This window comes from Bos javanicus, chromosome Y, assembly GCF_032452875.1.
Source record: "Bos javanicus breed banteng chromosome Y, ARS-OSU_banteng_1.0, whole genome shotgun sequence".
Classification (NCBI taxonomy): Eukaryota; Metazoa; Chordata; class Mammalia; order Artiodactyla; family Bovidae; genus Bos; species Bos javanicus.
The window spans coordinates 2,968,304-2,995,293 of record NC_083898.1 but is presented as its reverse complement, the minus strand read 5'-3'; the positions used below and the strand labels follow the sequence as shown (position 1 = coordinate 2,995,293).

Sequence of the window (26,990 nt, the reverse complement as noted above, 5' to 3'; positions counted from 1 at the left end):
ACCTGATAAATACCGAATTAAACGAGACAATTCTTGCACATCAGACTGTAACAAGTAAGACCAAAATTCAGTATGAGTTTGATAAAATGGGAAATTACACACACAAAGAATTAATTGTTAACCACAATACATTTGTGTCCAAGGCAAGATAAGACACAACACTGAAATCTTCATATGTTCAACTAGGGTAAGACACAGGTAACTGGAAAAGGTAAGGAAAAGCTCTATAAAGGGTTTAATCACCCTGAACCATTTTTATCCACTACATTTACTATTCTCGGACAACTCCATTGTAGTTTAAGAGTAAGAGAACTAAATTTAGCCCAATTCATAAATCTAACAGATTCCCTGTGTTTGAGCCTTTTCAGTTAAAACTATGGGTCAAGGACAAATCAAACTAGATGTCAAGGCTTTTTTTCCTTGAGAATCTTAACTTGCTTTACTATTGTGACTTAGACAGACATGGCTACTTCACTGTGACTAAAGGCCAGCCAAATGGGAAAGGGGATGGAATGAATCAAATTACCCTTTTGATCACTCAACAGGAGATCCACGGGCACCAGGCCTCATTCTGTTAACTATCTCTGCTTCTGCAACTGTAGTCAATGATACACAGGGCCTGTTTGATGCTTACAGGAGCCCCTCACCAACCACAGGCATTTCAATGGTTGGCTTCCTTGAGATGTCCCTGGGGTAGGTAAAGACACTCTGAGACAGTGTTCCTTCTGCCTTGGCTCCATGCCTGGAGTGAATGTGTGTCTCTTCCTCAACTGGGACAAGAAGTCACAGCTCTCCACTGACTAAATCCCTTATCTGCTTCAAACTCACATCACAGATTCTCCATCAACTTCTCCACACCAGGCTTTTGGAGCCAGGTTATCTTAGATCAGCAAAACAGAGGCACTTCGGAGAGTTCAGCAGCACATGGGACTATACCATAAGAAAGTCATTCCAATCTGGCTGTATAGTTAATACTGAGATCTTGAAGGCATGAAAACAGTTGAAAATTACGTTTCTAAAACACTCAACAGATTATATGTATAGCAGAGGTTTTGAACTTACAAACAACATGAAATACCGAAATAGGTTGTTACTTTTCCTCTCTCCCCCTCTCTCATTCTTTCTCTCACACACACGTGAGCACATACTTTTTTACATATTAAGATAATTATATGAAAAACAGGTAATATATTTTTAAATAACATCTCAACATTCAGGTTAATTAAAACTGTTCTTCATGAATTAAAAAAAAAAAAACATAAATTACCCATTGGTTTCACTATATTTGATACTATTGAATAATGCTATAATTTGGATTTTTTTGTTTTTAATGGGGATTTTAAATTTGACTGAAATACTTGCTTCAGACTTACTGAAAGTAGAATTAAGGGTTTTTTGTTTTTTTTTTTTCAACTCCTACTTTTAGATTGGGGGGGGGTGATGGTTCAGAATCAGATGTGTTCACAGTAATGGATGGTACTTCCACCAATCCTGGTTGAAGAGGTTCCAGTGATACCTGAATAACAACTTTTGTTTCAGGAGGTAATCCTTTTAGCTGCTTAGGCTTCTTAAACATTTGTTTAGCTGTTTAGGCTTCTTAAACAATGGGTCTTGTGCTCCATTTTCTCTTTGTAAGTTAAAAACTGTAGCCAACATTTGGAACACTGGTGAAAACTCTTTACCCAGTGCCCTCTATAATGACACATGTATGGTGTTGCAGTTTTAAAAATTTTGAGACAAAACGGACAAAGCAGATTCTTAGTGTTACCATGGTATGCTCTGAATTGTGCATCCACATCTGCAAAGACTGATGATCTGTAATTGCAAACCTGGCATACATAGGGCATTTCGCCAGGCTTATGATTGTCTTTCATGTGCTATAAGAGAACCTGATCTGTCTCAAAGGACAACTCACAGATTTTACAGTCTGCAGAGGGCTTCTGGGAAATGTGAATACTTTCAGTGTGACACTGCAGCTGGAAGGGAGTAGGAAACTGGTGGTGGCAGTGCTGGCAGGAGGTGTGGTTTTTCCAGCTGTCACCTCTCTGCCTTTCAAGTCCCAAATGGTGCTTCATGTGATTCAGAAACTTGACGTTTTTTAGAACTTTCAAGCAGCTGAGGCATTTAAAGGCTGTGTGAGTTTTCGGTTCTGGCTGCCCATCTCCTATACGCTGTCCATAGTAGAAGTCACCAAGTAACACAATCAGATTTCCTTCTGTGGGATCAACAATCTTGTTTTGACTTGCTAAACTTGGAAAGTCAGTTTTTTTCAGCCCATTTTTCCCTAAAGGACTTACAGGCTTACAATGAGCATTGTCCTTTGGAAAAGCTGTTGGATGAGGTTCTCCATTCTGAACATGGCTTAATGAGGTATGAACACTGTCTGGTGTGCTTTGCTCAGTAGTCACTGTATGAAAAATACCAGAAAGGGATAAAGCTAAAGAATGTCCCCTATAATTCCATCACTGTGTTTAGGCCTTTTGGGATCTGTGCTATTTGTTTCAGAAGTGGAAAGTAGCTTTGATACACGAGGACTTTTATTCATATCTCCTGAAGAAACTGCTGTTTCTACTGGATGCTGCAATGAACCTGTGAAGATAGTCAAAGGAGAATATAATTCTGAAACGCTATTAGGCACTATTTGTGGTGAAATATTTTATAATCAGCTTCAGACAAAGGCTCAACAATGATAGGACTATCTGTTGATCTTGATTCAGAATCAGAACCTGGCAAGACAGTCCGTGCTGCTGATGTAGGAGTCACATGACTAACAGGCTGTAATTTGTGAGCATTATCTTTCTTGAAGTGATCACACATTTTTCTCCTTGAACATGAACCTGGGGTAACTCTGTTCAATGTTTGAAATGACTGGTTTTGAATTTGAGGTCATCCCAAAAAAGATCACATCAGCATTTTTATTTACATGTTCTATTCCAACAAAGATCAGTTCAGCATCTTCATCATCTACTTGTTTGGTTTCTCCTACACTTTTCTGTGGTTCTGGCTCTTGTTCTTCACATAACATACATGGTGGTTCCATATTTTAAATATTTTTTTTTTTATTCTTGAAGGGCGTGGCCACCAATCCCAGTGCTTTCTTTATATAACCTGCCACCTAAGTATAAACATACTACATATTAGTTAAGTACAGAAAAATGCTGTATTTGATTATCTCCAAAACTCTAGGTAGTTATAAACACCATTATCTTACAGATGAAGGCATTGAGTATCAAAGAGGCTAAATGACAGCTGAAAAACCTATAAGTCTACATGACTCTAGAATCAGAGCATTGTCCCATGTTGATTTTAATCACTTCTATTTAAAAAAAGAAAGAAGGAAAGGAAAAAAAAAAAACACAAAACACCACTGATCATTAGGTGAAATTACATGTAAAGGACGAGCATTTTTACAAAAGCACTATTGTACAGTGTTTAGAAACATGGACTTTGGAGTCAAAGAAGATTGAGCTGGAATTCTAAGTTAGCCACACACCAGCTGCATCTTTTTGGGCAAATTTATAACTTTTTAATGTGTTTCTGTATCTTAAAGACAAACATGCTTATTTCTTAGACTTAAAGTTAACAGCTCTTTTAAAAAAGCATCAGCTATTTAATGGCATCTTGTTTTGTAGTAAAATTGGAAGAAAACGTATCTTAAATGCACATTACAACTGATTCACACATACTAATTTCATAAATGTTAATACAGAAAATAGGTAGCAGATTCAAAGTATAAAGTATCTAGACATAGTTAACAAACAGCATAATTCAATGTCAAGCACTTAATACAGGCCTAGCAAATTGAGAATGAACTCTCTTGATAATCTCACCCCAATTCCACACTGATATATCCTAAATTTCTGCCTCTAATCCTGACTAAACTTAAATCCAACAATGCTTCATCCTTCATTTCACATGTCTCTTCCCCACATAGCATGCAAAGTGATGCCAATATTTCTCTAATACCAGTATTATACAGAGACATCACACACACACACACACACAACCAATATCCCTTATGAATATAGAGGCAAGAGTACTCAACAAAATACTGGCAAAAAAAAAATCTAACAACATATAAAAAAGATCATATACCACGATCACGTGGGATTTATGGAGGTATGCAAAGTTGGTTCATTATATGAAAGTCAATCAACATAATGCCATTGTAATACAGTAAAGGACCAAAAACACATATGCTTACAGAAAAAGCATTTCCCTGAACCCAGCACCTTTTCATAATAGGCGTTATAAAAAACACTTAAGGTAGGAGGAGCTAAGATGGCGGAAAAGTAGGACGGGGAGAACACTTTCTCCCCCACAAATTCATCAAAAGAACATTTAAATGCCGAGTAAATTCCACAAAACAACTTCTGAATGCCGGCAGAGGACATCAGGCTTCCAGAAAAGCAACCCAAGTCCTTGAAAGGAGAGAGAAGAAATACAGCTCCACTCACCAGAACACCGACACAAGCCTCCCTAACCAAGAAACCTTGACAAGCCACCTGTACAAACCCACACAGAGCGAGGAAACACCACAATAAATAGAACTCCTCAAACTGCCAGAATACAGAAAGGACACCCCAAACTCAGCAATTTAAACAAGATGAAGAGACAGAGGAATACCCACCAGATAAAGGAACAGTATAAATGCCCACCAAACCAAACAAAAGAGGAAGAGATAGGGAATCTACCTGATAAAGAATTCAGAATAATGATAGAGAAATTGATCTAAAATCTTGAAATCAAAATGGAATCACAGATAAATAGCTTGGAGGCAAAGATTGAGAAGATGCAAGAAAGGTTTAACAAGGACCTAGAAGAAATAAAAGAGAGTCAATATAAAATGAATAATGCAATAAATGAAATTAAAAACACTCTGGAGGCAACAGTTAGGAGAATAACAGAGGCAGAAGATAGTATTAGTGAATTAGAAGATAGAATGGTAGAAATTAATGAATCAGAGAGGATAAAAGAAAAACAAATTAAAAGAAATGAGGACAATCTCAGAGACTTCCAGTACAATATTAAACGCTACAACATTCGAATCATAGGGGTACCAGAAGAAGAAGACAAAAAGAAAGACCATGAGAAAATCCTTGAGGAGATAATAGTTGAAAACTTCCCTAAAATGGGGAAGGAAATAATCACCCAAGTCCAAGAAACCCAGAGAGTCCCAAACAGGATAAACCCAAGGCGAAACACCCCAAGACACATATTAATCAAATTAACAAAGATCAAACACAAAGAACAAATATTAAAAGCAGCAAGGGAAAAACAACAAATAACACACAAGGGAATTCCCATAAGGATAACAGCTGATCTTTCAATAGAAACTCTTCAAGCCAGGAGGGAATGGCAAGACATACTTAAAGTGATGAAAGAAAATAACCTACAGCCCAAATTATTGTATCCAGCAAGGTTCTCATTCAAGTATGAAGGAGAAATCAAAAGCTTTTCAGACAAGCAAAAGCTGAGAGAATTCAGCACCAGCAAACCAGCTCTCCAACCAATACTAAAGGATTTTCTCTAGACAGGAAACACGAAAAGAATGTATAAACTCGAACCCAAAACAACAAAGTAAATGCAACAGGATCATACATATCGGTAATTACCTTAAATGTAAATGGGTTGAATGCCACAACCAAAAGACAAAGACTGGCTGAATGGATACAAAAACAAGACTCCCTACATATGTTGTCTACAAGAGACCCACCTCAAAACAGGGGACACATACAGACTGAAAGTGAAGGGCTGGAAAAAGATTTTTCATGCAAATAGGGACCAAAAAAAGCAGGAGTAGCGATACTTATATCAGATAAAATGGACATTAAAACAAAGGCTGTGAAAAGACACAAAGATGGTCACTACATAATGATCAAAGGATCAATCCAAGAAGAAGATATAACAATTATAAATATGTATGCACCCAACACGGGAGTGCTGCAATATGTAAGACAAATGCTAACAAGTATGAAAGGAGAAATTAACAATAACACAATAATAGTGGGAGACTTTAATACCCCACTCACACCTATGGATAGATCAACTAAACAGAAAATTAACACGGAAACACAAACGTTAAACAATACAATAGACCAGGTAGACCTAATTGATATCTATAGGACATTTCATCCCAAAACAATGAATTTCACCGTTTTCTCAAGCGCACATGGAACCTTCTCCAGGATAGATCACATCCTGGGCCATAAATCTAGCCTTGGTAAATTCAAAAACATAGAAATCACTCCAAGCATCTTTTCTGACCACAATGCAGTAACATTTGATCTCAATTACAGGAGAAAAACTATTAAAAATTCCAACATATGGAGGATGAACAACACCCTGCTGAATAACCCACAAATCACAGAAGAAATCAAAAAAGAAATCAAAATTTGCATAGAAACTAATGAAAATGAAAACACAACAACTCAAAACCTGTGGGACAATTTAAAAGCAGTCCTAAGGGGAAAGTTCATGGCAATACAGGCATACCTAAAGAAACAAGAAAAAAGTCAAATAAATAACCTAACCCTAAACCTAAAGCAACTGGAAAAGGAAGAAATGAAGAACCCCAGGGTTAGCAGAAGGAAAGAAATCTTAAAAATTAGGGCAGAAATAAATGCAAAAGAAACAAAAGAGACCATAGCAAAAATCAACAAAGCCAAAAGCTGGTTCTTTGAAAGGATAAATAAAATTGACAAACCATTAGCCAGATTCATCAAGAAACAAAGGGAGAAAAATCAAATCAATAGAATTAGAAATGAAAATGGAGAGATCACAACAGACAACACAGAAATACAAAGGATCATAAGAGACTACTATCAACAATTATATGCCAATAAAATGGACAACATGGAAGAAATGGACAAATTCTTAGAAAAGTACAACTTTCCAAACTGGACCAGGAAGAAATAGAAAATCTTAACAGACCCATCACAAGCATGCAAATTGAAACTGTAATCAAAAATATTCCAGCAAACAAAAGCCCAGGTCGAGAAAGCTTCACAGCTGAATTCTACCAAAAATTTAGAGAAGAGCTAACACCTATCCTGCTCAAACTCTTCCAGAAAATTGCAGAGGAAGGTAAACTTCCAAACTCATTCTATGAGGCCACCATCACCCTAATACCAAAACCTGAAAAAGATCCCACACAAAAAAAGAAAACTACAGGCCAATACCACTGATGAACATAGATGCAAAAATCCTTAACAAAATTCTAGCAATCAGAATCCAACAACACATTAAAAAGACCATACACCAGGATCAAGTGGGCTTTATCCCAGGGATGCAAGGATTCTTCAATATCCGCAAATCAATCAATGTTATACACCACATTAACAAATTGAAAAACAAAAACCATATGATTATCTCAATAGATGCTGAGAAAGCCTTTGACAAAATTCAACATCCATTTATGATGAAAACTCTCCAGAAAGCAGGAATAGAAGGAACATACCTCAACATAATAAAAGCTATATATGACAAACCCATAGCAAACATTATCCTCAATGGTGAAAAATTGAAAGCATTTCCTCTAAAGTCAGGAACAAGACAAGGGTGCCCACTTTCACCATTACTATTCAACATAGTTTTGGAAGTTTTGGCCACAGCAATCAGAGCAGAAAAAGAAATAAAAGGAATCCAAATTGGAAAAGAAGAAGTAAAACTCTCACTGTTTGCAGATGACATGATCCTTTACATAGAAAACCCTAAAGACTCCACCAGAAAATTACTAGAACTAATCAATGATTATAGTAAAGTTGCAGGATATAAAGTCAACACACAGAAATCCCTTGCATTCCTATACATTAATACTGAGAAAACTGAAAGAGAAATTAAGGAATCAATTCCATTCACCAATGCAACGTAAAGAATAAAGTACTTAGGAATATATCTACCTAAAGAAACCAAAGACTTATATATAGAAAACTATAAAACACTGGTGAAAGAAATCAAAGAGGACACCAATAGATGGAGAAATATACTATGTTCATGGATTGGCAGAATCAATATAGTGAAAATGAGTATACTACCCAAAGCAATTTATAGATTCAATGCAATCCCTATCAAGCTACCAACGGTATTCTTCAAAGAGCTAGAACAAATAATTTCACAATTTGTATGGAAATACAAAAAACCTCGAATAGCCAAAGCTATCTTAAGAAAGAAGAGTGGAACTGGAGGAATCAACCTCCCTGACTTCAGACTCTATTACAAAACCACAGTTATCAAGACAGTATGGTACTGGCACAAAGACAGAAATATTGATCAATGGAACAAAATAGAAAGCCCAGAGATAAATCCACGCACATATGGACACCTTATCTTTGACAAAGGAGGCAAGAATATACAATGGGTTAAAGACAACCTCTTTAACAAGTGGTGCTGGGAAAACTGGTCAACCACTTGTAAAAGAATGAAACTAGAACACTTTTTAACACCATATACAAAAATAAACTCAAAATGGATTAAAGGTCTCAACATAAGACCAGAAACTACAAAACTCCTAGAGGAGAACATAGGCAAAACACTCTCCGACATACATCACAGCAGGATCCTCTATGACCCACCTCCCAGAATATTGGAAATAAAAGCAAAAATAAACAAATGGGATCTAATTAAACTTAAAAGCTTCTTCACAACAAAGGAAACTATTAGCAAGGTGAAAAGGTAGCCTTCAGAATGGGAGAAAATAATAGCAAATGAAGCAACTGACAAACAACTGGTCTCAAAAATATACAAGCAACTCCTACAGCTCAATTCCAGAAAAATAAATGACCCAATCAAAAAATGGGCCAAAGAACTAAATAGATATTTCTCCAAAGAAGACATACAGATGGCTAACAAACACATGAAAAGATGCTCAACATCACTCATTATCAGAGAAATGCAAATCAAACCACTATGAGGTACCATTTCACACCAGTCAGAATGGCTGTGATCCAAAAGTCTACAAATAATAAATTCTGGAGAGGGTGTGGAGAATAGGGAACCCTCTTACACTGTTGGTGGGAATGCAAACTAGTACAGCCACTATGGACAGCAGTGTGCAGTTTCCTTAAAAAAACTGGAAACAGAACTGCCTTATGATCCAGCCATCCCACTGCTGGGCATACACACTGAGGAAACCAGAAGGAAAGAGACACGTGTACCCCAATGTTCATTGCACCACTGTTTATAATAGCCAGGGCATGGAAGCAACGTAGATGCCCATCAGCAGATGAATGGATAAGAAAGCTGTGGTACGTATACACAATGGAGTATTACTCAGCCATTAAAAAGAATACATTTGAATCAGTTCTAATGAGATGGATGAAACTGGAGCCTATTATACAGAGTGAAGTAAGCCAGAAAGAAAAACACCAATATAGTATACTAACGCATATATATGGAATTTAGAAAGACGGACACAATAACCCTGTGTATGAGACAGCAAAAGAGACAGTGATGTATAGAACAGTCTTATGGACTCTGTGGGAGAGGGAGAGGGTGGGGAGATTTGGGAAAATAGCATTGAAACATGTATAATATCATGTATGAAACGAGTAGCCAGTCCAGGTTCGATGCACGGTACTGGAGGCTGGGGCTGGTGCACTGGGACGACCCAGAGGGAGGGTAGGGGAAGGAGGAGGGAGGTGGGTTCAGGATGGGGAACGTGGGTATTCCTGTAGCAGATTCATTTCAATATTTGGCAAAACTAATACAATACTCTAAAGTTTAAAAATAAAAAAAAACCCACTTAATAACTAAGAAGCGAACTTTCTCAATGGAAGGGTACCTATGAAAGACCCACAGCTAACATCATACATAATAATGAAAAACTGAATGATTTCTAAGATTGGGAACAACACAACGATGTCTATTCTGCACTTTGGCTCAATTCTATACTGGCAGTTCTATAACCAGGGCAATCAGGTAAGAAAAAGGAGTTGGCGTTGTTGTTGTTAAAAACAAAACAAAACAAAAACAGCATTCAGAATGGAAAGGAAAAAGTCCATGCGTATTGGAGATAACATACTTTTCTATGGAGATAACATACTTTTCTGTAGAGAAAATCCTGAAGAAATCACAAGTATTACAACTAATAAAAATCTTGTACAGAATACAAGATAAATATTTTAAAAGTCAATCACATTTCCATACAGTGGCAACAAATGTTCTGAAAATGAAGTTAAGTAAACATTTCAATCTACACTAGCATTAAAAAGAATACTTGAGTTCAGTTCAGTTGAGTTCAGTCGCTCAGTCATGTCCAGTCAGAAAAACAAATATTACATGGTATCATTTACATGTGGAATCCAAAATATGACACAAATGAACTTATCTAGGAGTTAGAAACAGATTCACAGACATAGAGAGCAGACTATGTGATTACCAAGAGGGGAAGGGTGGGGGAGGCATAGATTGGGAGCTGGTGATTAGCAGATGCAAACTATAATATTAATATAGAATAGGTAAATAAGATCCTACTGTATAGCACAAGGAAATATACTCATATCTTGTGATAAACAATAATGAAAAAGGATATGAAAAAATTGTGCATGTATGCGTGTGCATTTACATATGATGGAAAGGAAAGGTAAAGAGAAGGGAAGGAAAGGACAACTCTTGGAAAGCACGTACAGAAAGTGGATTCTTGTGTGTTATGGATAGATTTTAAAATGGTGCAACTGCTATAGAAAACAGTATAAATGCTCCTTGAAAAATTAAAAATAAAACTACCACATGATTTGGCAATTCCACTTCTGGATATAAATTCAAAAGAAGTTAACATGGGGTCTTGAGATATTTGCATGGCCATGCTCACAGCGGCACTAATCACAACAACTAAGAGGTGGAAGCATCTAAATGTCCATCAAATGTGATATATACATAAAATGAAATGTTATTTAGCCATATAAAGGAAATTCTGCCACATGCTACAACATGCATGATCCTTTAAGACATTAAGCTAAATGAAATAAATCAGTCATAAAAAAGACAAATACTGTATGTCCACTTAAAAGAAATATCTAATAAAGTCAAGCAATAGAAGGGAAACAAAGAACACCTATGGATTCCATGGCCTAGAGAAACAGGGAAGAAAAAAGGAGTTGTTGTTTAATGGGACAGGTGATGGGTATATGTTTTCAATTTTGCAAGATGAAAAGGTGTAGAGATCTGTTTCACAACAATGTGATAAGGAATTCCCTGGTAGTTCAAAGGTTAGGACTCCATGCTTTCCTCTCAGGGGCCTGGGTATGAGCCTCAACCAGGGAACTATATAATGCAAGCTGCATAGCACAGCTAGAACAATGACAACAAAAACAAAACAACACTGTGACTGTGTGTGTGTGTGTGTTTGTGTTAGTCACTCAGTCGTGTCCAACTCTTTGCATGCCCATGGACTGTAGCCCACCAAGCTCCTTTGTCCATGGGATTCTCCAGGAAAGAATCCTGGCGTAGGTTGCCATTTCCTTCTCCAAAAAGGCTGATGAAAGTGTATAAAATACTTAGCATGTAAAAATGCTTACAATGGTAAAATTTAAGATACACGTTTTTTACAACAATTAAAAAAAAAAACATTTTAACAATCAGGAAAATAATTTGAATAGACTTTTCACCAAATATGATATACAAATGGCCAACAATCACATGATTAGGAGAATATAAATCAGTCTCAGTGAAATACTACTTCATACCCATTAACTTGGCTATAATCAAAAAGAGGAATAATAACAAGTGCTGCAGAGGATATGGAGAGAAGGAATCTTCATATATTGTTGATGCAATTGCTGTAAAATGGTACAACCGCTTTGAAAAGGGGTTTGTCAGTACCTCAAAAATTAAATATAGAGTAGCCGTATGATTCGGCAGTTTCGCTCTTTTGTATATATCCATAAAAACTGAAAATGTTAAGTCCATGCAAAAACAATGTTCAAAGCAACATTACTCACAGTAGCCACAAAGAGTACACCATCCAAACATTATCCATTATGTTATAAATGGATAAATAAACTGTGATATATGCTCACAATGGACTACATGTAAGGCATATACCATATTCAGCCAAAAAAAAAAAAATGTACTGCTATACATCCATAAAATGGATGAATCATGAAAATACACAAACTAGGAGACTTCCTTGGAGATCTATTGTTTAAGACTCTGCGCAGGTTCCATCCCTGGGCTGGGAACTAAGATCGAACAAGCCACATAGCTAAATAAATAAATATTTAAAAACAAAATATGATATCTGAATAAAGCCAGACACAAAGGTCATATATTGTATGTGGGAGAACTGTAGGTAGAAGAGAAGCAGAAAAGAGAAGCATTCTGTAATCCAAATGAAACATTTTTGGGGGGCAATAGGAAATGAACTACTCTGATAAAGGCTGCCAAAAAATTAAATTAAATAAAAACTAAAAATTGACCACTGAGTTAAACATTTGGAATTCACTGGTGACCTTGACAAGAGTGGATTACAAGGAAAATGAGAGAATTGGAGATAACAAATTCTACAAACAACTCTGTAGAAGTCTATAATAAGCAAATATGAACTAAAAGAAGCAGAAGCAGGATGTGTCATCAAAAGACAGGCTTTTAATAAGAGGTGATTTTACAGTCAGTCTGTTTGCTGATGGGAACCGTCCAGAGAAACAGAAAACTTAATCCAGGAAAAATAAGAGATTTGCTAGAATACAACTGAGTAAACAAGAATGGAGTAGAAAATCCCATGGATGGAGAAGCCTGGTAGGCTGCAGTCCGTGGTGTTGAAAAGAGTCGGACACGACTGAGCAACTTAACTTTCACTTTTCACTTTGATGGATTGGAGAAGGAAATGGCAACCCACTCCAGTGTTCTTGCTCAGAAAATCCGAGGGACAGGGGGGCCTGGTGGGTTGCTGTCTATGGGGCTGCACAGAGTCAGACATGACTGAAGCGACTTACCAGCAGCAGCAGCACCCAAGAAGTGTACGCAAGACAAATTCACTCACAGTAACAGAAGTGAGATCATATGAAGAAAGGTTGGCATGGTGGATTAATGGCTATGGTAGCCAGCCTTTAAGCTGATTCCAAGTGAATTACATTTCCTGGTATTCCCACCCCTGTGTAGTTCTCTCTCAAAATATCACAGGGTTGACCTGTGAGACTAAGAAAATAGAGAAGTGAAAATGTTTAACTTTTGAAAAAAGACTCTGCACTTTATCTTGGGTGCAAGTTCTTTCCTGAATCACTCATTCTGGGAAAAGACAGCAGCCTCCACACAAGCAGCCACTTGAAGAGGCCCACAGAGAGAGGAACTGAGGCCTCATGAGTACAGCCAAGTGAGAGAGCTTAGATTTAATAAGCCAAGTCTGCAGAGCTTGTCAAATCAGATAAAAGCTTGACTAAATTAGTAAAGTGATGCTCAAAATTCTCCAAGCCAGGCTTCAGCAATACATGAACCATGAAATTCCAGAAGTTCAAGCTGATTTTAGAAAAGGCAGAGGAACCAGAGGTCAAATTGCCAACATCTGCTGTATCATGGAAAAATCAAGAGAGTTCCAGAAAAATATCTATTTCTGCTTTATAGACTATGCCAAAGCCTTTGACTGTGTGGATCACAATAAACTGTGGAAAATTCTCAAAGAGATGGGAATATCAGACCACCTAACCTGCTTCTTGAGAAACCTATATGCACATCAGGAAACAACAGTTAGAACTGGACATGGAACAACAGACTGGTTCCAAATAGGAAAAGGAGTACGTCAAGGCTGTATATTGTCACCCTGCTTATTTAACTTCTATGCAGTGTACATCATGAGAAACACTGGTCTGGATGAAGCACAGGCTGGAATTAAGACTGCTGGGAGAAATATGAATAACCTGGATATGCAGATGACACCACCCTTATGGCAGAAAGTGAAGAGGAACTCAAAAGCCTCTTGCTGAAAGTGAAAGTGGAGAGTGAAAAAGTTGGCTTAAAGCTCAACATTCAGAAAATGAAGATCATGGCATCTGGTCCCATCAATTCATGGGAAATAGATGGGGAAAGAGTGGAAGCAGTGTCAGCCTTTATTTTTTGGGGCTCCCTGCAGATGGTGACTGCAGCCATGAAATTAAAAGACGCTTACTCCTTGAAGAAAAGTTATGACCAACCTAGATAGCATATTGAAAAGCAGAGACATTACTTTGTCAACAAAGGTTCATCTAGTCAAGGCTATGGTTTTTCCAGTGGTCATGTATGGATGTGAGAGTTGGACTGTGAAGAAAGCTGAGCACCGAAGAATTGATGCTTTTGAACTGTGGTGTTGGAGAAGACTCTTGAGAGTCCCTTGGACTGCAAGGACATTCAAATAGTCCATTCTGAAGGAGATCAGCCCTGGGATTTCTTTGGAAGGAATGATGCTAAAGCTGAAACTCCAGTACTTTGGCCACCTGATGCGAAGATTTGACTCATTGGAAAAGACTCTGATGCTGGGAGGGAATGGGGGCAGGAGGAGAAGGGGACGACAGAGGATGAGATGGCTGGATGACATCATTGATTCGATGGACTTGAGTCTGAGTGAACTCAGGGAGTTGCTGATGGACGTGGACACCTGGCATGCTGTGATTCTTTGGGTAGCAAAGAGTTGAACATGACTGAGTGACTGAACTGAATTGAACTGAACTGGACAACAGAGACCCTGAGGCTAAACTACCCAACTGGATTCTAGACCAAGAGATAACAAATGGAAGTTATTCCAAACTATTCAATTTTGAGATAATATGTACAACACAAACATTTCACGTTAATATCATTCACATCATACTTACACACAGAAGAGTTCTCTATAAATATGGCAAAACTTTTTTGTTTAACAAAACTGCTGGGGTCCAGTCCCAGCAGATCCAGAGAATTCGAAGGGGAGACAGCTTCTGCTAACTGGATAAAATAGCTTTCTGCTGCTGCTAAGTCAATTCAGTTGTGTCTGACTCTATGCGACCCCAGAGATGGCAGCCCCCCAGGCTCCCCCGTCCCAGGGATTCTCCAGGCAAGCACACTGGAGTCAGTTGCCATTTCCTTCTCCAATGCATGAAAGTGAAAAGTGAAAGTGAAGTCACTCAGTTGCGTTCGACTCTTAGTGACCCCATCGACTGCAGCTTACCAGGCTTCGCCATCCATGGAATTTTCCAGGCAAGAGAACTAGAGAGCGCCTCTGTGCTCCAGATGCAAATTCAGCCAGAAGGTGAAAGAAAGAATTACATGGGGAGACCAAGCTTCGGTGAGCAAGGCCCATAGCTTTATTTTCAATAGGGGTTTTTATACCATAAGTTGCACATAGAGGATAATAGGGGGTGTGAAATTATGCAAAGTCAGCAGTCTTTGATCCTTATCGAAACCAGGGTTTCTTTTCTGCAAACTTATCATATACAAATGGTTTAGGTGACTTACATCATCTTCTGGCCAGAAGGCCTATTAACATTTTATGACTCTGACAAAGGTTTGTCAACCATAAGACTTATTTTCTCTAATAGTAATTATTTTAAAGTTTGGCACCATCCTCCGAAGGTGTTAGATATAGTTGCATTCCTATTGGGCAGAGGTGCAGTGGGTTTACAACAAAGGAAAAAATTTATTACCTTAAGGGTCTAAAGTTTCTAACACCAAGGCCACTACTTAGTTTTTCTACATACCAACTATATTAATTAATACACATTCAAGGATACAATACAGGGGATGTGGAAACTTGGCAGCAAGCATTGGCTCATCAATGAAATCTTTTACTAGTTTTATTCTGATAGCTTCTAACTCTCCAAGAGGCTCTAAGCTATTTGAATATTTTAAGCTTCCTGTGCCTCTCGCAGTTTAGAGACTGTAAACAATCGTATGTATAGCTGTAGGAGTCCGGGTAAACTTGTCAGGCAAGTTAGAGAGCCATCTGAGGGGTTTGGATTTAAATACTCCTATTATGCCCAGGAACTTTATTAACTGGAGTGTAAGTTAACTCTTTTTCAGAGAGAGCGAGATGGTGGTGGGGGACAACCCCCATAAAGTCAGAGGTGAGAGCAAAAAACAGTAAAATAGGCAGACTCTGGTTTTGGGGGTAGATGCTCGAGAATATCCAGGGGGAATCCTGAGGCTGGATCCTGCCTTTGTGTATGCTGAGCCTCCTTCCTCATGACCTTTGCCATGGGCAGAGTTCCTCACACTGGCTCCCGGCATAAAAAAAAAAAAAAAAAAACATCTAAAAACACGAGTTGCCTGGCAGTCCCATGGTTAGGACTCAGCCCTTTCACTGCCAGGATCCTGAGTTCAATCCCTGGTTGGGGAACTAATATCCTATGAAGTCACATGGTGTGACCAAAACAAAACATGGCAACATTGATTTGCTATGAAGTTCAAAGCTGTATTAGCAATAGATAACTATATAACAGAGCTGTAGGCACAAGTTGCTGGGCATTGAGCTACCTATGATCTTGTTTACTGGCATGAAATGAACTCAGATGGTCCCCAGGCACCAACCAGTGGAGTTCAATTACTTAATGAAATAAAGCCCTTAAGGGTACAGAAATGAGCAAGTAATCCCATGTAAACATGTTAAATCACAACATTTTTTCTGAATGAACCACTTTATTCATTTATTAATTTGGCCATGCTGCTTGGCTTGTGGGATCAGTTTCCTGACCAGAGATGGAACCCAGACCACTGCAGTGAAAGCCCAGAATCCTAACCACCAGGTCACCAGGGAACTCCCACACCTTCATTACTTTGATTTTATAGCTAAAACCTTACAATATGTACATTGCCCCATTTTAGCCTCATCAAGTTGTAGGAGCCAGCTCTACACAGCTTAAAACCCATGGTGCTTACTCTTTCTTTCAAGATGACAAAAGAAGGCAAGCCACCAGCCTCCCTGCCTGTTTTTAAGGTTGCAACTCAGAGAGCTTCAGAGTGACCTGAAACCATGATTGCCCTGAAGTCACCACCCACAATCACGGTCAGCTAAACCTCAGTCAGGAGAACTCTCTCTACACAGCAACATGTCACCCCATGAATGAAAGGAGAAAAACGGAAGGCAAGAAAGACACAACTTGGTTCCTTATTGTCAAGATGTCTGTCACCTTACCTCAGGGGAACACTGAAAACCTAAGCCCTTGAGACTTCCAAGGCAGGCAAAGGTCACATCCTGGGGGCGGGCAGAGGGAAAGTTCAGGTTGTGTCACGTGTATCAGGAATGTTCTATCCCCCGTCCCTACCTAGTCCTACCCTACGGATGCTGACCAGGCATCTCACACTCAACCAGAGCAAGTGACTGAACTCCTCTTCTCTGAGCTTCTTCCTCCCACCTCCCTTCTCTCAGTAACGAAGGAACAAGCACCTCATCTGCCGATCTCCTGAAGCAATGGCCTGAATCTCGGGGCCCCAAGGTATAGGGACAGCCCTGGAGTCCCAGGAGGGCAGAGGAAACAGGAAAATGACCAAGGCCCGCGGCAGTGAAGAGGCCATTAGATCGATTTTTTTTTAAATTTTCCATTTTATTTTTATTTTCCAATTTATTTATTTAGTCTCACAACACTCCTCTATTTATTATATAGATGCAAAATCTGTTTTATGTATAATACTTGTACATAAATACTTGTACAATACTTATTATTTGGTCCTACCAAATAATCTTACCAAGGCCTTCTACTGGTAATCTTCCCCCCAAAGATTCAGATAAAATTAGATATTGTGCACTTCATGACTACCCAAATCAATAGAGATTTCGCTACTGATTTCAGTTTTGGGGTCATACACATAAATCGAAATAGACACACGTGAGGTTAAGGCGATGAAAGTGAGTTGCAAGAAACCAGAGGGTTCAGAACAACTAGGCTGTGTATTTTGCTTGTGTTAGAGTCACAACGTGTGCGGCAAATGTACGGATCTCAGAGTTCTAGATCGATTTTTTGTTGTTGTTTTTTTGCAGCGCCCGCCTGACTGTACCTGGGTCCAGAACCGTATTGGACCTGAGTCACAAACCTGCTGTGAATATTTCTGTGTGTGTTTATGTATATTAGGTTCAACAGGAGACCTGAGCGGGGGCCGGGAGCCTAACAGGCCCTTTCCCCAAGCTGGCTCTACCCACCACCCGGGCAGGAAGGCTGCTGGGGAGAAGCGCCAGCCCAGACTAGAAAGGGGAGAGGGCAAAAGGGGCCTCAGGGCCTGTGGGCCCGGCCCAGCTGCCTCCTGAGGGCCCACCAGGCCCTCACAGGCCGTCTCGCCTAGCAAAGCCCCGCGCATGTGGGGACTCGAGAAACCGTCCCCTTGGCCCTCAGACACGCTTTGGCCACACCAGGCCCCAGTCCTTACCAGTCCCCGTTGGCGGTGGTGCCGGAACTGTTGGCAGCTCACAGGCGCTTAGGTGGTCTCCGGGTTAAGCCTGAAGGGAAGACGCCTCCTCAAGCCGGGGCGCCGCTGCAGCTGCCCTTACAGGCGCGCCTGCTGTCACTGATGATTGGCTGCCAGGCGTGGGCGCTGCAATTTGATTGGTCACAAGTCCGAGTTGGGTGCAATGCGCGCATGGTGGCACCTCTGGAGGCAACAGCGGGGGGTGCAATTAGGCTGAACCTGAATCTCAAGGGTCTTGGTTCTGTCAAGATTGTGCAGCTTACCGGAGAAGGGGGAAAAACAAACAAACAGATTGCACTGTTGCCAGGGCACAGGGCTGAGAGCATCATCCGAGTCTACGAGGGGAGTCCAGTGATGGTGTCCAGCACTCACGGCTGTCAGGCGTGACCTGCCCCTTGCTTAAGGAACTTGACCATATACCTGGATCTTGAAGCCCGTCCTCTTGGGTATTACATTTGGATCAATACAGGGCAGCCTGCCCCTGTTTTTGCACAGCCTATATAGTAAGCTAAGAATGAGCTTTACTTCTATTTTTAAGTTTTAGAGACTTAGGCTTTTTAATGGCTTAGGAAAACAGTAAAGAATATTATTTTCAGACATGAAAATTGTGTGAAATTCAACTTTCAGAATCCTTAAAGTTGGAACAGGGACTTGCCAGTTCCTTTGGTTAGTGTCTATGGCTGCAAACTTGATTAAGCACCAAAGATCATATTCACAAAGGCTAAATGATTTCTTTCTTGGCCCTTTACAGAGTCTTTTTAAAATGCCTTGTTCTGCTGGAACACTTCTTGTAATCATATGGGGGATTAAAGTTTTGGTTTTGTTACTATATTTTCTTCTCTATTATATTCATTTTTCTTTCTTTGTTAATTGCATTCCTTCTTATTGCTATGTTTGTTCTGCTGCTCACCTTTACAACTTTTTGAGATGGTTATTTGTAACTCTCATTTCTCTTATATGTAATGTTATAAATTTACTTTAATTTGTTGTTGTTGTTTAGTCCCTCAGTCATGTATGACTCTTTGCAACCCCATGGACTAAATGCAGCACACAAGGCTACCCTGTCCTTCACTATCTCCTGGAGTTTGCTCAAATTCATGTCCATTGAGTTTGTGATACTATCCAAACATCTCCACCTTTGCTGCCCACTTCTCCTGCCCTCAGTCTTTTCCATTGTCAAGGTCTTTTCCAATGAGTTGGCTTTTCACATCAGGTGGCCAAAGTATTGGATGTTCAGCTTCAGCATCAATACTTCCAGTGAATATTCAGAGTTGATTTCCCTTAGGATTGACTGGTGGGATGTCCTTGCTGTCCAAGGGACTGTCAAGAGTCTTCTCCAACACCATAGTTCAAAAGCATCAATTCTTCGGCACTCAGCCTTCTTTATGATCTACTGTCACATCCATACATGACTGCTGGAAAAACTATAGCTTTGACTAGATGGACTTTGTCACCAAAGTGATGTTTCTGCTTTTTAATATGCTGTGTAGGTTTGTCATAGGTTTTCTTCCAAGGGGAAAATATCTTTTAATTTCATGGCTGCAGTCACTATCCACAATCATTTTGGACCCCAAGAAAATAAGATCTGCCACTGTTTCCATCATTTTCCCATACAAATTTAACTTTACCACAATTTTTGCTGATTAGTATGTTCATTATCATTCACTTTCAAGTATATCCTAATATTCTCTTCTTAATACAAAAATTAGATATTGCATGGACTTCCCTTGTTGCTTAAATGGTAAAGAACTTTCCAGCCAATTCAGTAGACACAAGGAGGACAAGGTTCGATCCTGGGTCAGGAAGATTCCCTGGAGAAAATAATGGCATCTGCTCCAGTAGTCTTGCTTAAAAATTCCATGAAGATATGTATTAATATATTTATTGATATTTTCCAAATGAATGGCTTTTTAACATATGTTTCTTTGTCAATTTCTAATTATTGCATTATGGTCAGTTGACACAGTCTAAATATTATTGATTCTTTGTATTTGAAGTTTTCCATTCAGTTAATTATACCATACTTTAGACTTTCATTCCAGTGAAGTCAAAGTGAAGAGGGTGTGATGTAAAGAAAATATTTGCAATGTCTATAATGTGTATCTGTGAAATGACCTCCTTTAAGCTTCACAATTATTCCAGCAACTTTGAGTAGGAAACCTTTAACAAAGTTACAGGTTTTATTCAGATTTTACCAGTTTTCCCACAGATGTTCTTTTCCAGTTTCATATTCCCATATAGGATACCAATCTGCATGAGGATATATACTGAAACCCTACAGATACCTCCCTTAGTTTACCCTGGTCTATAGCAGTTTCTTAAACTTTCCTTGCTTTTCATGACTTTTGACAATTTTCAGGAGTCTATCAGGGACAGGTATTTTGCAAAATGACTCTCAATATGGGTTTGATATGTTTCTCCTGTGTGTACTGGGGTTTATATATTTTTAGAACTATACCTCCAAGGCAATATAGCTTTCTCATCATTTCCCATCAAGGATCCCTACTATCAACACGACTTACCACTAGTTCCTCTGCTATAAAGTTATCTCCTTCCCCCTGACATATTCTGTTCTTTGGAAACAAGTCACTAAACCCAGCCTACACTTGGGGATGGGCATGGACTCTCATCTTGAGGAAAATATCTAAGAGATACACAAATTACTGAGGATACAAATTAATTGAAACTCATTTATAAGGACTATCTGGTTCTTCTAGCAATATCTTTTAGTTTTAAATTAATTAAATTAAATAAAAGTAAAGATTTACTGGGTTTCCCAGGTGGCACTAGTAATAAGGAACCTGCCAGCCAATGCAGCACATGTAAAAGACACCAGTTCAATCCCTGGGTGGGGAAGATCCCCTGGAAAGGGAAATGGCAACCTACTCCAGTGTTATTGCCTGGAGAATCCTATGGACAGAGGAGCCTGATGGGCTACAGTCTATGTGGCAAAGAGTTGGACAGGACTAAAGCGACTTAGCACACACAAAGACTTAATACTTCAGTCACACTAGCTACATTTTAACATCTCTGAAGTGGCATATTGACAAGGAGATAAAAAACATTTTCATTGAGAATTGCCTAGTGATCTGGTAGTTAGGGCATTGTGCTTCCACTGCAGGGGGCAGAGATTTGATCCGTGGTTTAAGATCTAAGATCCCTTAAGCCTCACAGCAAGGCCGAAAAAAAAAAAAAAAATCCTACAAGATGAACACTCTATCTGAAAAATCAGATAAAAGATATAAACAGGTCAACTCACAGAAGAGAAAATATGTATTTATATATGTGAAATGTTATTCATCCTTTTTAGGCAATATGTGTAACAATGATTTAAAAAATTTCTATTCCTGCAGAAACTTCTGTTAATAGCACTGACTTAGATCATTGTTTTGCCAACCTTTCTTCTTTTCAAACATAATGCACGTTAACACATGAAACTGTTTTAGCTCTGTCTCAAAACATTTGCTATTTTCAATATCATTCAGTTCAAACATTTTTTTCCCCCATAACAATTTCTCTTAGGAGCTACAAGTTATTTAGGTTCAGAAACAGGAGTAGGAGGAAACTAAACCACAATATTAAAGAGGCTTCTGAATTACAGAGGTTCTACTTTTGCACTTTGGGTTCCTGGCAATCCTTACTCTATCCTTAACCTCTTTGCAGTTATATTTTTTCATTTTCAAATTTTAGGAGTTCTTTCCTCCTCGATTATCTTTCTGGGTTTTTGTTGGCCATGCCACAGAACTGTGGGATCTTAGTTCCACAAGCAGGTGTTGAACTCTGGCCATTGTCAGTGAAAGCATCAAGTGCTAACTGCTGAATCAACAGAGAATTCTCATATCTTTTCCTTTCTTTCTTTCAAATATTTATTCATTTACTTGGCTGTGCTTGGCCTTAGTTGCAGCACAAGGGCTCTTCAATCTTCATAGCAGCATGTGGGATGCAGGAATTTTATTTGTCACATGAGCTTCTTTTAGTTGCAGTATGTGGGATCTAATACCTCGACCAGGGAATGAACTTGAACTCTCTAATTTGGGAGCACATAGTCTTACCACTGGACTGCAGGGATGTCCTTTCCATGATGGAACCCAGGTCTCCCGCATATCAAGTGAATTCCTTACTGTCTTAGCCACTATAGCTTTGACTATAAGATCTTTGGTCAGCAGAGTGATGCCTTAGCTGTTTTTTATTTTTATTTTTTGCTGTCTAGGTTTGTCATCACTTTTCTTCCAAGGAGCAAGCTTCTTTTAATTTTGTGGGTACACTCATCGTCCATAGTGATTTTGGGGCCCAAGAAAATAAAATCTGCTGTTGTTTTCACTTTTTCTCCATTGGTTTATCATGAAGTGATGGGACCAGATGTCACAATCTTCATTTTTTGAATGATGAGCTTTAAGCCAGCCTTTTCACACATCTCTTTAGCCCTCATCAATGGGCTCTTCATTTTCTGCCGTTAGGGTGGTATCCTCTGCATATCTGAGGTTGTTGATATTTCTCCCAGCAATCTTGATTCCAGATTGTGCTTCATCCAGCCCAGTGTTTTTCATGATGTACTCCGCATATAAGTTAAATAATCAGGGTGACAATATACAATCTTTACATATTCCTTTCCCTATTTGGAACCAGTCAGTTGTTCCATGTTCAGTTCTAACTGTTGCTTCTTGACCTGCATACAGATTTCTCAGGACTCAGGTCAAGTGGTCTGGTATTCCCATCTTTTTTTTTTTTTTTTAATTTACAATATTGTATTCGTTTTGCCATATATCAAAATGAATCTGCCACAGGTATACATGTGTTCCCCATCCTGAACCCTCCTCTCTCCTCCCTCCCTATACCATCCCTGTGGGTTGTCCCAGTGCACCAGCCCCAAGCATCCAATATCATGCATCGAGTTTGGACTGGCGACTCATTTCATATATGATATTATATATGTTTCAACGCCAATCTCTCAAATCATCCCACCTTCTCCCTCTCCCACAGAGTCCCATCTCTTTAAGAATTTTCCAGAGTTTGTTGTGGTCCACACAGTCATAGGTCTCATCTGCGGCTGCTAAGTTGCTTCAGTCGTGTCTGAATCTGTGCAACCCCATAGACAGCAGCCCACCAGGATCCCCCGTCCCTGGGGTCCTCCAGGCAAGAACACTGGAGTGGGTTGCCATTTCCTTCTCCAATGCATGAAAGTGAAAAGTGAAAGTTAAGTCACTCAGTCATGTCTGACTCTTAGCAACCCCATGGACTACAGCCTACCAGACTCCTCCGTCCATGGGATTTTCCAGGCAAGAGTACTGGAGTGGGGTGCCATTGCCTTCTCCCAAAGGTCTCAGCACTTCATGGCAAATAGATGAGGCAACAATGGAAACAGTGACAGACTTTATTTTCTTGAGCTCCTAATCACTGCAGATGGTGCCTGCAGCCACGAAATTAAAAGATGCTTGCTCCTTGGAAGAAAAACTGTGACAAACCTAGATGGCATATTAAAAAGCAGAGACATTACTTTGCCAACAAATGTCCATGTAGTCAAGGTTATGGTTCTTCCACTAGTCATGTGTGGATGTGAGATGTGGACTATAAAGAAGGCTGAGCACCAAAGAATTGAGGTTTTTGAATTGTCGTGTTGGCTAAGACTCTCGAGAGTCACTTGGACTGGAGGGAGATCCAGCCAGTAAGTCCTACAGGAAATCAACTCTGAATATTCACTGGAAGGACTGATTCTGAAAGTGAAGCTCCAATACTTTGGCCACCTTATGGGAAGAACTGGCTCATTAGAATACACTCTAATGCTAGAAAGATTAAAGGCAGGAGGAGAAGCGGATGACAGAGAATGAGATGGCTGGATGGCATCACAGACGCAATGCACTGGAGCCTGAGCAAGCTCCAGGAGATGGTGAAGGACAGAGAAGCCTGATGTGCTGCAGTCCATGGGGTTGCAATGAACACATTATTGGTTGTCTTGCTTGATTTTTTTTCTTGTTTCTGCAGTTTTTCTTTTCTAATTAAATATGTTCTTTGAAACTCATGGAAGGTCTAGGACCTAAAGTTTTTTTCTGCAAATAAGAGAATGGGTACATTGGTGGGGGTTGAGGGGTATGGTCTGTCCCTGGGAAAGCCCTGCAGGGTCCTTCTCAGTTATATGATGAAACAGACTGACAGTGCCAAATGTTTGGTAGAAATTGAAATGCCAATACTGTTAGTGGAAATACACACTGCTTCAATCACTTTGAAAAAGCATTTGACTGTACCTGCATATTGGAATGGCTCAGTCAGTAACAAATCTGCCTGCAATGCAGGAGACCCAGGTTTGAAACTTGCATCAAAAAATCCTCTGGAGAAGGAAATGCCAACTCATTGTGGTATTCTTGCCTGGGAAATGCCATGGACAGTGGAGCCTGGTTGGCTAAAGTCTATGGGGTAGCAAGAGTCAAATACCACTTGCCAACTAAACCACTACCACATGCATTATCAGAAAATCTCATGTCTAGACATACAGATACAGCTATCCTAGAGAAATTACTAAGAAAGACACATATGGGTTCATAGGTGGCTTATTCGAAAAGGCAAAATGAGAGCCTCAAATTTCAGGCACAGTAAAATGGACATATAAGACTATGCCCATTTCTACCCAGAAATGAAAAATAATGTTCCACAGCTACATATAATAAGAATGCATCCCACTTATTAAACACACACACACACACACACACAACAACAACAAAAAACAAGACCTGGGGAATAGAAATTCTACTGTGAGATTGTATTTATTTAAAGTTTGAAACAAACAAAAATGAATGTCTAGTGCTAGAGGTCAGAGATGTGGTTGCTTTGGGCAGTAGACAGTGGCCAGGAAGGAACATGGAGATTTCAAAGCTACTTGATGGTAGAGAGATTAAGCAAGTACAATCTCAGTTACAGTAAAGTCAGACTTTATTTACTTGGCTCCAAAATAACTGTGGATGGTTATAGAGGCCGTGAAATTAAAAGATGCTCACTCCTTGGAAGAAAAGCTGCGACAAAACTAGACAGCATATTAAAAGACAGAGACATTACTTTGCCAACAAATGTCCATTAAGTCAAAGCTATGGTTTTCCCAGGAGTCAGATACACATGGAAGAGCTGGACCATAAAGAAGGCTGAGTGCTGAAGAACTGATCTTTTTGAACTGTGGTACTGGAGAATGGAGAAGACTCTTGAGTGTCCCTTGGACAGCAAGGAGATCCAACCAGTCAATCCTAAGGGAAATCAACCCTGAATATTCAGTGCAAGAACTGACGCTGAAGCTCCACTACTTTGGCCACCTGATGAGAAGAGTCAACTAATTGGAAAAAAAATCCTGATACTGGAAAATATTGAAGGCAGGAGCAGCAGGAGTGACAGAGAATGAGATGTTTAGATGGTATCAGCAACCCAATGGAATGAGTTTGAGCAAGCTTTAGGAGATGGTGATGGATAGGGAAGCCTGGATTACTGAAGTTCAAGGGTCACAGGGAGTCAGACAGGACTGAGCAACTGAACAACAAAAGCCAAGCAGAGTCTTTATGTACAGCTGGCTGAACCTGAATAAGGCTTCTTCAAAATTCTGGAGGTGGGTAGAACATAATTTGTAGCCAGATCCCTTGCTGCAACATGTTTGTAATATTTTGTGTTTGTAGGCAATCCAGTTTGTAGTTTTTCTGGGCGGCACTTGGGAGTCAGTGTTCCTCACAATGATGGGCACTGTCTCTCTTATAGAAATCAACTCAATCCCAGCTGAACTGAAGTTTGGATCATGACCTCTGTTTCAGGAGGCAACCCTTGCAATTGATCTGGCTTATTGAATGACTAATGATTCTTGGTTTGGTGCTCTGTCTTTTCCTTCAGCTTCAAAAACTGAAGCCAGCACTTGGAATATGGAAAGACCCTCTTGTTCCAGTGCCTCCAAGTGTGATTTATGAAGGATGTCGCCACTTTGAACATTTTGAGACAAAACAGACAAAGCAAATTGTTTGTGTTTCCATACCACGTTCTAAAATGCACCTCTACATCAGCAAATGCTGACGATCTGTAATTGCAAACACGGCACACGTAGGGCATTTCACCAGGTTTGTGACTGTCCTTCATGTGCTGTAAGAGAACCTGATCTGTTTCAAAGGACAATTCACAGATTTTACAGACTGTGGAGGGCTCCTGGGAAGCGTGGACGCTTTCAATGTGACACTGCAGCTGGATCAGGGTGGGAAACAGTGCTGGCAGGTAGTGTGGATTTCCCAGCTGTCACCCCTCTGCTTCTTAAGCTCCAGATGGTTCCTCAAGTGGGTGATAAACTTGACACTTTTTAGAACTCCCAAGCAGCTGAGGCATTTGAAGGCTGTGTGAGTCTTCTGTTCTGGCTGCCCATCTCTTGTATGCTTTCCATAGTAAAAGTCATCAAGTAACATGATCAGATTTCCTTTTATAGGATCAACAATCCTGCTCTGACTTGCTAGAGTCCAAAAGTCTGTTTAATCCAGCTCTTCCAAACTACATGTTCTGTCTGGATGCATAAGACTGAAGCATCCCTGGTCATTCGCATGAGTCCATGAAAATGATGCCCCACCTTGAACATGGCTCGGTGAGGTCAGGATATCTTCCAAGGTCATAATCTTATTCTTTGTAGGAGAGATTCCTAGAGGGGCCAT

At 39.6% G+C, this 26,990-nt stretch overlaps 1 protein-coding gene and 1 pseudogene across 1 annotated transcript; both read right to left on the bottom strand.

The window, feature by feature from the left end:
* Nucleotides 1-1,329: 1,329 nt before the first annotated feature.
* LOC133243788 (zinc finger protein 280B-like) lies at nt 1,330-3,053 on the bottom strand (annotated as a pseudogene).
* A 23,014-nt stretch (nt 3,054-26,067) lies between these two features.
* Nucleotides 26,068-26,990, bottom strand: LOC133243801 (zinc finger protein 280A-like). Its single transcript, XM_061410548.1, is given in 3 exon segments — nt 26,068-26,552; nt 26,555-26,809; nt 26,909-26,990. Coding segments are annotated over 3 exon segments (822 nt in total).